Source organism: Rhipicephalus microplus, chromosome 1, assembly GCF_043290135.1.
Source record: "Rhipicephalus microplus isolate Deutch F79 chromosome 1, USDA_Rmic, whole genome shotgun sequence".
NCBI classification, from domain to species: domain Eukaryota; kingdom Metazoa; phylum Arthropoda; class Arachnida; order Ixodida; family Ixodidae; genus Rhipicephalus; species Rhipicephalus microplus.
Genome location: NC_134700.1, coordinates 246,251,267 through 246,263,466, shown reverse-complemented (window position 1 = coordinate 246,263,466; position 12,200 = coordinate 246,251,267). Strand labels below are relative to the sequence as shown.

Below are 12,200 nucleotides of genomic sequence, written 5' to 3'. Positions count from 1 at the left end.
AACGCCCCAGGCAAGCTACTGTGCAATCAACTGGGAATGAGAAAACACAGGTGACTGTAATGCTGGCCTGTACGACAGATATATGCAAGCTGCCACCCTACGCTGTGTTCAAACGAAAGACGCTGCTAAAGGCGAGAAGTTCCCAAGAAATGTCGTCCACTGCCAGAACAAGGGTTGGATGGATGAGTCACTTGTACTTGACTGCATCAAGTACACGTAACGTCAATGGCCCTGAGCACTGCTAGGACTCCCATCGATGCTTGTGCTCGACGCAATTCGTTGTCATCTGGCCAACTCTGAGAAGCGATAGCTGCAAGACTCCCACACAGAGCTCGTCGTTATAACGGGAGTGATGACATCACAGCTGCAGCCACTTGATGTGTGACTCAATAAGCCATTTAGGGACCACATCAAGCGCCTGTAGTATATGGAGTAGATGAGGCCTGGAGAGCCGAAAGTGACCTCTGCCGAAGGACTGAAGCAAGGCTCGCCAGCAATGTTGTGCTCGTGGATCACCGAGGCTTGGGCCTGCATTCCTGAGAAGCTTGTTTGCCGATCCTTCAAAAAGTGCTCTATCTGAAACGCCTCGATGAAACTGATGACGAGGTGCTGTGGGAGAACATGTCCAACAAGAGAGCTTCGGATTAGAGCTCGTCAGATGACGATGAGTAACTAAGTGCAAATCAATGTACTTTTCCATTTTCCTCAGTCTATATTCGGGTTAAAACATTTTTCTCGCATTCGGTATGCCCGAAATGCACCTCGGACTATATGCTGGTCTGACCTAGAGCTTATTGCTTCACAAATTGATAAATTCAATTTTTTTTATTATTAACATATGATTGGATTCAAAGAGATTTCTCCCATGCTTTAAGCACCTTTTCTCTCCTTTTCTCCTCACAGATGCACTGAAAGCTACATGTGATTGGATTACAAAGGGGCAAAGAGTTGCAACAGCGTGCGTTTTGACCCTGAGCACTTTCTGTAGCTTTCTTTTTAACCTGTGAGCCCGCTTCCAGAGTAGTAACCAACATGCTGATGCCACCACATGCGGATTCCAACATGCTGATTCCAGCATACTACAGACCGTGGCGCCAGCATGTGGTGGTACCTTCCGGTGGCCGCCGCCTTAAGTTACTAACTATGCAGCACACAAATGCTCAAATAAGCCAAGGGTTGTTGATGTTCTTCCCTCTAGTATTGACATAGATAAGCTCGTCGATGATGCAATTTGCCTAGAGAAGAACGAGTACTTTCTATCTGCCGTTGAAATGTAACGAACTGCAAGTTGTCTGTTGCATGCATTGCTACTATATAATATTTGGCTCACATGTACACAGGAACCTCGACCAGCAGTTGGCAGTGTTTTCTGACCATGTTAAAAAAGTCTTGCAGGGCTCCTTTAAGGAATACGCGTCTCTACCATACCCATGAACTGGTCCTTACTAGGGGGAAGAAAGTAACATTAAATAACGCTCTGGCTCTTGGCCCCGCTGGACGCGTCAGTTGCAACCACTTGATTTTTTATCTTCACACACATCCCAATAAAGAGCTACGATCAGGGCATGGCCTCATCCGCCACCGTCTCATCTCGTTGCTCTACAAATGGTGACCTCGGACGCAAGAACCAGTGACCAGCACTGCAGCACTGCTACCGAGTTCCATGGCCATGTACCAGCCAGCCGACATTTGAAGGCCGCAATTCGACCTGCCACTGCCACCGTTCCGTGCTGCTTGCGTCGAAAGATGGTTCGTGGAATTTGAGGCTGCCCTGAAGCTCAACAGCATCTGGCTCCAGGAATTTATGTTCGAGGTCCTTGAGTACGTACGGCCACTTGACCTCAAACGCCGCCTGACCTACTTCTCGTGGACCCCCCGACCTTACGACGATCTGCGAGATGCCATGCTTCATTTTTACGGCAGCAGAAATCCTTTTTTTCCCAGCAGGGACATTGTGGCGTCTGGCTCATCACCTTCTGGGACACGTCCCGCATCACAGCCATGTCACACCACTCCCCTGCCAGGAACAACTGTCCACACAGGTGATGGAGACCGCTCTTCAGCGCAAATTAATTCATCATTCGAGAGGCCCACCGCCCCGCAGTACACTGCGCTTGCATCCGGTGTGCCGGTTTTGCCACCTCTTTCAATTATGGATTCGACGACCCAAGCACTGCCAGCTTGTTAGTCTGCAGAGTGCACACCTATACCAATACCTGTGGAATCCCATGACACCACTAAGCAGATGCAACGACAGGAACCCAACCCCACAGTATGGGACTCAACCTTACTGCGCCTCTCGAACGCCTAACATACTACGCCTGGTCAACACAATGAGGAAGCCCAAGTTCCTAGATTCAACGACCTGCCCACAAGGAAGCATGGTACTCCGGTGTCCATGCCGGCCATCCATGCGTGTTTCCACTCAGCAATGACAAATAGCAGCTGTGACACTGCAGACTCCACGGTGGCTACAATACCCATGCTTTAAAATGTCCTGAGGACTACGTCTCACATGCTGCTCAGCCACCGATTCCGGAGACATCACCATTCATGCCACCCGACCATCCGACACATGAAGACTGGTTGCAATGCCCAGGTTTGGGACCTACCACCAGCCGTCAAGACACTGAGGAGGTTTCTCCTGAAAAGGAAGTTGAGCGCCAACCTGCCAGTGAGGTCAAGGTACTCAGTATGGCGCCTAACTTAGTGCAAATCTGTATGAATTGATAATTTTCATTTTAAGTTTTATTGCAAATTGAACATGTTGCATAAGCATGAACCAACTATGGCAGTTAACTTGGCACAACTTAATAGCACTTTTAAACACAGACTTCAGCATGTCCAGTCAGTTGCCGAATTGCCATGACAACACATCAGGCTCATAACAGTAGTCTCCTTACACCACTGCTTGCACTTGACTCATAAAATGCTTATACTTACAGCAGTTTTTCAGCAGAACAAGCATGTAAAGGTCATGAGTGTTCAAACCACAAAGATTAATAAAACAGTATAATTAACATTCAAACAATAGCCAAATAAACAAGACCTCTGACCTTTAATATGAACAAAATACGGAATAAAATGTTTATAGATAAAAGTTTAAAGAAACACCTATATTTTAGGATGTGAACACTGGTATACTGAATCCTATGTGAGGCTGACAAGACATAAGGCATCTTTCTATAATGATGGCCATTTTCAGTACACACCAGATTTCCGAGATTGTAGTAGCAGTCTGGATACTTGGCTCTGTGGCTTATGGCAGTTTGGTAGCTCTGCTCAGCATCATCCAGCAGGCCTAGACTGCTCTGAACAATGCCTAGATTCATCCAGGCGGCTGCAAAATCTGGCCTGTACAGCAAAAGAAAGGCCATCCTTGCCAAGTGGCTCGCACAAGTGAGAAAGCAAGGCATAACCACAGTGAATCCACAACTGCTATAATGGAGTGGCACATGGCCTAAACAATAATCTGGCCATGGAAAAGGTCCAATTAATTTGCAAGTTTCAATACCCATGGGCAGCACTGATGCTATGACAGGTGCTGCAGTAGAAGGCTCCTGGTAAATTCTGACCACCAAAAGTTGTTTAACATGAACCTAAACCTTGTGGGGGTGCTGAAACCTCCTGTAAAATTGTTTTCGCCACGTGGCGCGCATGTCTCGCACAGAAGCAGTATTTCGGGGGTGACAACTATTGAGCGATAGGTGGCGTGTTCGCGAGCGGTGATCACCACTATCATCATCATGGATGGTAGAGTGGTAGCGCTGGCGGTGACCACTGGCGAAAGGCAAGCCTTGGTGGCGGGCGAGAGAGTTGAGCAAGTATTTTGGGGTGGGGCGGTGGCGCGGACGGTTGTTTGTCGCGGTGGGTCTGCCGTGGACGGCACCGCAGGCCGTCTGCGGTGGGCCCACATGGTGAGGTCAGGCGTTAGCCACACCACCTTGTTTGTTGTGTTGTTTAATATTGTGTATGAATGTCCTAGCGTGTTGATCATAATTCGGCAGACAATATCGTCGTTTCTAAAAGCAGCTAAATAAATGCGTATTGTTTGGTTTATTCCGACCGTGTCTGATGTGTCTATTCACTCAAAGAGCATGGTGGTACTGCTTGCCAATTCAAGACCTCACAACCTAAGCACACAAACACTCTAGCATTTTGTCTACATAAAGATGCAGGCCACTGAGGCTGGGATCAAGGTGAGCAGCACAAGACTATGGACACTTAGACAACACAGCCAGGAAACAAGTCAATGGTGCAGCATGCATCTGCAGAATGCCACGGCCAGTGAGCCGTTACAGCAGGTTACAGTGAAAGAAAAGCTTACATATGCTTCAAAACACAAGGGGCAGGGCAAGCAGCAAGTAGGCAAGATAACTAAATAACAAACTGGATTCCAAGAGATGGAAAGCACACAAGTGAGAGATAAAAATTTAGAACATCATAGAGCATCACTGATGCAGTCCATTTAAATTCAAAGAAATGGAATGGAGACAGGAAAGAGGTGCAAGGTTGGAAGAGTGGAGAAGGCTAGCGACTTCTTATGTATGAGGCTTCTTAACAAATGCCCAGAAGCGCACACTGTACTCACATGGGCACATCAACTCACTTTGTTTTTTTGTTTTTATCATCCGGTGTTTTGAACACACTTTTATGCTCTCTGCTTAGACATCCAGAAGCCTAATTTAATTATTTTATGTAGGGGGTCCATTTCACTGTAGAAGACACATAAATGTTCATGGTAGACTGACTGTTATTGTTACATTCAACATGTGGTTAAAACCAGCATCATTACAACTACACTCAAACATCTTTATAAAGTAATGGGATATGTATAACGAAATAATGAATATAACTAAGTAAATGAATTTCCTCTTGAAAGCTCTATTGAGAACCATGCATTTTAAATCTCCTTGTAATGAAGTTAAATTGCTTGGTAAATGAATATAACAAACTAAATTAGTCTATCAAATAGTCTATAAAAAAAAACGTAGTGTGTTAAGTATATCGTTTTCTGTAGAGTTTGACGCTTGTTCGGCGTGGCTCTTTCAAAACTACCGCGCCAACCTTACAGCCATGCCACGCACAGCCAAGAGAGCCATCGTCTTCACACAGTCAGCAGAGAGGATTGAGAAAGCGCACAGCGGGTCACATGACCGAGAAGCAGCCCCGCGGTGCAAAGCGGTTTCCCTCTCCACGCCTAAAGACGACAGCAATGACTGCGTCTTTGCTGCTACCCTATGCACCGAGAAAGGAAAACTCTTTGCGACAGTTTTCTTTTTTTTTCTCTCTCTCTGTACGCCGCCTTGAAAGGAGAAGGGTCTCTACGTGCAGAGACAGAAAAGGGAGAAGCAGGGCACAGGCACGTCACAGATAGGCATTTGAGAGAGAGCAAACAATCCGTCACAGTCTTTTCTTTCCTTTTCTTCTTTTCCTTCTTCCCGCGCAGCGTTGAGAGGTGCCGCCACGGGATTGGGCATGGTGCTGAGAGCATTTTCAGAGCACAGTATGTTCGAATTAGCCGTCGCAAGTGCTTGCGCGTTCGAATTACAGGGCGTTTTCGCCCATTGGAATACACATAGCTTTTACGGGACCTCAACGTGAGTTCGAATTAAGCAAAAGTTCGAATTAAGCGTGTTCGAATTAGTGAGGTTTGACTGTGTTTGTTTTCCATCGCACGCGTGGCCGCGTAGCAGTACATCGGGCCGCGAGGCGGTTTCCTTCTTTGCATGCTTATAGGTGTGCGCCCATTTGAGCATACATTGCTACAAACTGTTATAATCGATATAACAAAATAATGGATATAGTGAAATAATTGTGGCTCCCCTTCAACATCATTATAACGAGGTATGAAAGTACATTTGATTGCAATGACAACCCCAGCGGCTACTTATGCTTGTTACCTTTCACACAGAATTGACGAAAACCTCAAACTGGGTGCCAACACAAGGCATGTGTGGTGTGCATTGCAGAACTATATAGCGGTTGAAGGTGTTTTTTCGACTACACAGAGTCTAGCGCACAATATGATGTGCTAGGAAGCTTGCACGCTCTCTCCTCTGCCCCAGAAGCGAGCAGGAGATAATACAGGCCCACTAGAGGATGACCTCCCAGACCCTGCCAAGAAAGTGGCCAGTTCGCTTCAGCAGCCGCTCTCTGTCAAGCAGGATGCGATTTGAAAATATGTTAGTAAGTGCCACACGTAGCTTGACCAATAATTAACTGGCACCAGAATTAATTGAAACACATGCCCTACCCACCTGAGCTGGACAGCCCTACGAAGCAAGGCTTGAGCCTCTTGCAGCTGTCCTACGTCCCGAAGGATGTTTGCCAGGTTGTTCATTGCCTGGTCGTAGTCAGGGTGCAGGCGCAATGCTTCTCGGTAGCCCTGAATGGCCCCCTCTCGGTCCCCACTATCGCCCACATTCTTGGCAAAATTGTAGTGCACCTGATGGACAGCAACATATCAAGAGTGTCTACAGTAGGAAGTTACCACCATGTGAATCGGTACACAGCCATTTTCGCCTTTGCAACAAATAAAGATATTGCAACACTTGCAACTCCTTAGAAAAACAGTGTTCCCATCTCTTCCCATGACAAGATCAGTACTTGTTTGGGTACTGGGTTAAACTGCAGACTGTGAACTAAGCTGAACCTCTTGATGATGTGGTATATCGGTTCATCTATTAGTCAACAAAATGATCACTGGAAACTAATCACTAGATTGTAATTTTATGTGCCCAGGAACAACCAGAAGTCTGAACACTAGCACATGCAAAAATAACACAACTTTGACCAAAAGGTGTGTAGAATTAAGAAATAGAATGAGAAAAAAACACAATAATCAAGTACACAGTAAAAAAAATACAGCGGTAAACAGAATATGTACTGATAAACAGCAAGAGATATACGTCATGAATGATGCAATCAATACCACAGACTGAATTCCAGACGATGGTTTGAAGAGGAGGGAGATACTGTGAGTAGATAGAAGAGCAAATCTGAATGAAAATCTCAGAACGAAAACAGTCTGTTTTGCAAAATATAAAGAATGCAAAAATAAACGTTAGACTGTGCAATCTGTGCAGAGGTGAATATCTGATGAAAGAGTCAGGAACACTTGTAAAATACAATGTTAGAACACTGGGTGTGCAAGCACGAACACACGAGAGAAGTGAAGACACCACAAATGACTCTGTCCTACGACTTCTCTTCCGTGTCCATGTTTGCATGCCTTGTCTCTTATTTATCTCATAAATACTACATACAAATATCTCAAATCTCTGCCATTTGCAGCACAATAAAAATGACGATGATGATGACAATAGTGATAAGGAGTTTTAGAAGAGCGTACGCAAAGATAGTGTTCATTGCTGTCATTTACCATTTCCATCACCTAATGAGGGGCCGCAAGAAGATAGTGTGCGACGCATGGGCAGTGGCAACAAACGCGAATGCCGAGCTTCGTGCATACTGTTTTAAAACTTCCTAATCATAAAAGACACTATTCCTCCAGAGACACAAGAGAGAAAGCAGGACATGCGGGCAGTCATATCTTAGTGAAAATAGCCCAATTGGGGTCACACACCAACCAAGCACAGCAATCCTCACCTTGGCGTTTCCTGGACATACTTTGAGACCGGACTCGAACAGTGAGGATTCTTTTGTCCACTCATGACATCTCTGCGAAAGAATGAGGCTATTACTGAATCAATAGCTCTTTCAATTACTAGTAGTGCTACAAATCAAGCTGCAGAATATCTAGACAGCTTAATGTTATTAACTCCTTCTGTACAACAGGGAAAATGGTGGTTTTCGCTAGGTTAAAATACACCACTCGTAATTTTTTAAACTACTTAAACACAAAGCATAATGCAAAATCACGCGGTTACCATCAGGAAATAATGTCGTTCAGCACACGAAGATAAAGGGCAGGACAAGAACAATGTGTCCCGGTGGGAAACATTCATATCTTGCATAGGACTGATGAGTGTACAGCAAATACAAGACAATGCTACTCATGAAGGCACACAGGAAGAAGAAAAATTTTTGCATAGAAAAAACCCTCACGTTCATATTTCTGTATGCTCGGAAGTTACAAGCAGCTACTGCTCCCACCTTGTTTTATAATTGCTGGAAGTCCTTTTCACCAGGGAAATATCTGTTTTTCTTGATACAAAATATATAACAACTTCAACTCACAAAACAAATCTCCAACAAGGTTCTGCAACGGCAAAGTGATTGCGTTCGACTTCTATGCTTAACCGTTTGTGGGTGAGCGCTTGGTGACATTTGCTCCACCAGAAATGCTTCTGGTAAGTACCACCGCATGCTGATGCATTCAGCAATGATGTGGTGATTTCTGGGTGCGATTAAAACAATTGTCATAATCTGCCAAAGGTTCAGTCAGTGTCGAGGTCTCGTTGGCCATAGTGAGTGCAAGAGCAGAAGGGAACATCTAGGAATGAAGTTCCTGTGTGGTGCTAAGAATCCACACAGCCTCCACCAAATATCACATGATTTACTGACATGCCAACATCAAGGAATGTCATACGCGAGCGTTAAGAAACAACGGGCATCAAGCTACCGAAGTCCAAGCAAGTGCAAGCTCCCTGTGGCTTGCTTGGCTGCTTATTTGTTGTCCTGTCTTCATTACACAATAAATATTCTGATATTAATATTTTTAGCCATGCTAAAAGCATCTAAACAACTATTAGTCAGTATTGCTGGTAAAAAAAAAATAACTGCTTGAAAAGTGTTAACAGACTTCTTTGACTCGGAGTATTATAATTATTATTTTTTTTTGACAAGGGCACTGACGTGACTGAAAAGTTTTTCGGAAGCTATTGTAATTGGACAAAATGGCACAAGATCGTGGTTAACAGCGCGAAACACCCGGACAGGAGCGAGAGAAGGACACGGTACAGCGCTGACTTTCAACTGAAATTTTTATTGAAAACACGAGAATATATATATAGACAGAACAGAAGACCTCGTGACCAAACCCGCCCCCTCAATCGATAAAATTATACACGGCGACAAGGCTTTGTCATGTGCACGCAATCTTGCCACAAAAATAAAACAAACTTCAAACTATAAGATTCCAATGTCGCCAAGAAAACCGGGCATGAGCGGACGAATGAACTTTAGCCACTATCTAACAAAGATAGTTCATTACCAAGTAAGGCGATAGATGGCTGACTAACGCATTGAGACCCTTTCTTATTTATAAAAAATGCCTCCATAATTTCTCTTGAAAGCTTGTTTGGGTGCTTGAAGAGTACTATTGTTTTTTCAAAAAGTGGGTGGCATCCACATTCGCGGCAATGCAAAGACAAATGTGAATGCGCAAATCCTTTCAAGGAGCTGTGGTGTTCCCTTAGCCGTATATTGACACAACGCCCAGTCTGACCAATGTACTCTCGCCCGCATGAAAATGGGGTTGAGTACACGACATTCTGCATGCACGGGAGAAACTTCATAGTATGTTTGATACTACACTGCTGATAAATTCCAGTCTTCCTGCCTTCTATGCGAGTGTTTACTGCCTGGCAAAGTCCCTTAAGCTTCGTTCTGCTTGAAAACCCAACGTTTAATCTGAACTTAGAAGCTACTTTCTTTAATCTGTGCGAAAAAGAATGAACATATGGAATGTAGACAGAACGGCTAAAATCTTTATCTTTCACTCGGGAGGACTGCCCCTTGACCTCACGCAGCAGCTTATCGCAAGTCGTAGTGAGCGATAATGAACTAGTCGTAGTGAGCGATAATGAACTTGGTAATGAACTATCTTTGTTAGATAGTGGCTAAAGTTCATTCGTCCGCTCATGCCCGGTTTTCTTGGCGACATTGGAATCTTATAGTTTGAAGTTTGTTTTATTTTTGTGGCAAGATTGCGTGCACATGACAAAGCCTTGTCGCCGTGTATAATTTTATCGATTGAGGGGGCGGGTTTGGTCACGAGGTCTTCTGTTCTGTCTATATATATATTCTCGTGTTTTCAATAAAAATTTCAGTTGAAAGTCAGCGCTGTACCGTGTCCTTCTCTCGCTCCTGTCCGGGTGTTTCGCGCTGTTAACCACGATGAATGCTCACCAACTAGCCCAGTTTTCCATCTGGCACAAGATGTTGCCACAAGATGTGCTACTGCCATAAATAACTATGATTATTTTGCAAACCCACAGCTGTCACAAGCCTACGGAGAGTCAAGATCTTTTCAGTACATCCTATGCAGTTGCCCCTGAACTCCATCAACTTAAACTACTAAGGCAAAAAAAATAGGGGGATAAGAAACTAACCTGCATGCTTCTAACTGTGAAAACCACCAGAAGCATGATCAGACAGTACTGCAAGACCTGCAAAGAGAAAATAAGGTGTAAGCTACAACAGCCTGTCATCATATCACTGAGAGCAGTGAGAAAATATAATAATTTTTTTGGCAATAATGAGTGATTTTATTGATGTACTTTCAATAGAATTCCAAGATACATGACCGTTTCTCACAAAAGTACTCATATTGCCTGCCAAGAACAGCACCAATTGGGCTGAATAAATGGCATGCAGTTAATGATTAACTTTAGTGACAATAGTACTGTCCAACCCATTTATAAGAGACACTGTTGTAAGAGACAAATGGGTATAAGAGACGCCAGTGTGCCTACAATGATATAGGGGTTGATAAGATGTAAATATGGTACCTTGCTCACAAGAGACACCCCGCTCAAAAGAAAAGCATAGCTCCCCGGTGCATGCCTCTCATAAAGGGGTTCAGCTGTACTTGGTAGAACCAAACTACTTGCTTATTTCTGGCTGCGCTCACCTGACGGTGTTGGGGCAAAGCTGCAGCAAGTCGTGTCATTCCGAGGACAAGCAACAAGCAGAAGCCCATACTTGGAAGATAGAGCACCCGCTCGGCCACAACAAAACCCACACGAAAGAAAATGTTCGAAGCAGGCAGAAATGGCACCACCAACAGAGACAGTGATAGGCACAGCAACCTGCGTAAAGTACAAGAACATCTCTGGGGTCTTCGCTGTCTCCGTGGTGCACAGAATCAATTACCTTTGTACTGAGATACTGAGAAGACACAGCGGTTTGGACGGTTAATGTGTGGACAGCAAATTCAATTTACCAGCAAATGTGTGAAGCGAGTAAACAACGAAGCTTGGCAACGCATCTACAGCAATGGTGGTGAGAAAAGATGGACTGGAAGACAGCCACGTCCCAAGCTCAATTAATGGAGCATCACGCATATCTTATTCCAATTCTATTTCCTTCTATTAGAGTAAACACTACGCTTCAATGTATGCAGCACACCTTTGCTGCTTTACTTTGTAGCTGCAAGACAAAGAAATGGTCTTTATTTATTTATTTATTTCCTTGTTTGTTTATTCCTTTATTTATTAATTATATCTCCAAGTTTACAGAGGAGAGGGTTTAAATAGAGAAACATCTAACAGCTGCTAATGCTTCTACCACACAAGATGTTCAACCATCCACTAGCAAGCTGTCTTTAATGATTAGCCGCTTTAACCTGAACAGTAAAAACTGCCACAAAGCATGTTCGGAAATGGTGTGGGAAACACTGAGAATGACTCATGTTCGGCATCACTGTCATGAAAGCGTCTTGGAAAAAAAAGCGACTTTTGAGGATGACTGACTAAATGACACCGAGCAGCACCAAGCAGGGGACTGTGTGAAGGGGTAGCAGCCCAACTAGAGAAATTCCCTCCAAACTCACGCATTGTAGTTGCAGTAAACAGTCGAACCTCCTTATAATACAGTAGCATTGGTACTTTACTTAGCTTGTTACAAATGATATTAGTTGTGGAAGGCGGTTCAGTAGACAGTGTCAGGTAGCATGCAGAGGGCTGGCACAGTGAAAAACACTCCAACAGGCTCAGAACCAAAAGCTTGCTGTTGGCAACTGCGCTTCGCACCCTTCGCATCAAGCAAGAGTCCTACTGGCAAATAAATGCCTTGCTGCCTTCACCCCTGCAAAACCTTGGGGATGAGAGAATAGGAGGGTCGTAAGGGCTAGAGGGGAATGATGTGGACCTTTTTACAACCCAGACGGCGCTTGTTCGTGGATGGTTAGACCAGCTCAATCACAGAGGTGACGAGAGAGGGGCACATGATGATGCAGTAAGGGCCATTGTACTTCGGTTCTAACTTGGTAGTCAGGCCAGGAGAGTGCTAGG

The 12,200-nt window shown here is 44.5% G+C and overlaps 1 protein-coding gene across 1 annotated transcript in view; it reads right to left on the bottom strand.

Moving 5' to 3' along the window:
* The window catches only part of Tmtc4 (Transmembrane O-mannosyltransferase targeting cadherins 4), a 38,706-nt gene that overhangs the window by 15,304 nt on the left and 11,202 nt on the right, over window positions 1-12,200 (bottom strand). The window contains exons 9-13 of the mRNA XM_075892207.1: window positions 10,820-10,997; window positions 10,299-10,355; window positions 7,612-7,683; window positions 6,261-6,448; window positions 3,213-3,354 (exon numbers count right to left, since the gene is read on the bottom strand). Of these exons, the coding sequence (XP_075748322.1) occupies window positions 3,213-3,354; window positions 6,261-6,448; window positions 7,612-7,683; window positions 10,299-10,355; window positions 10,820-10,997 (637 nt within the window). The remainder of the gene's footprint in view (window positions 1-3,212; window positions 3,355-6,260; window positions 6,449-7,611; window positions 7,684-10,298; window positions 10,356-10,819; window positions 10,998-12,200) is intronic.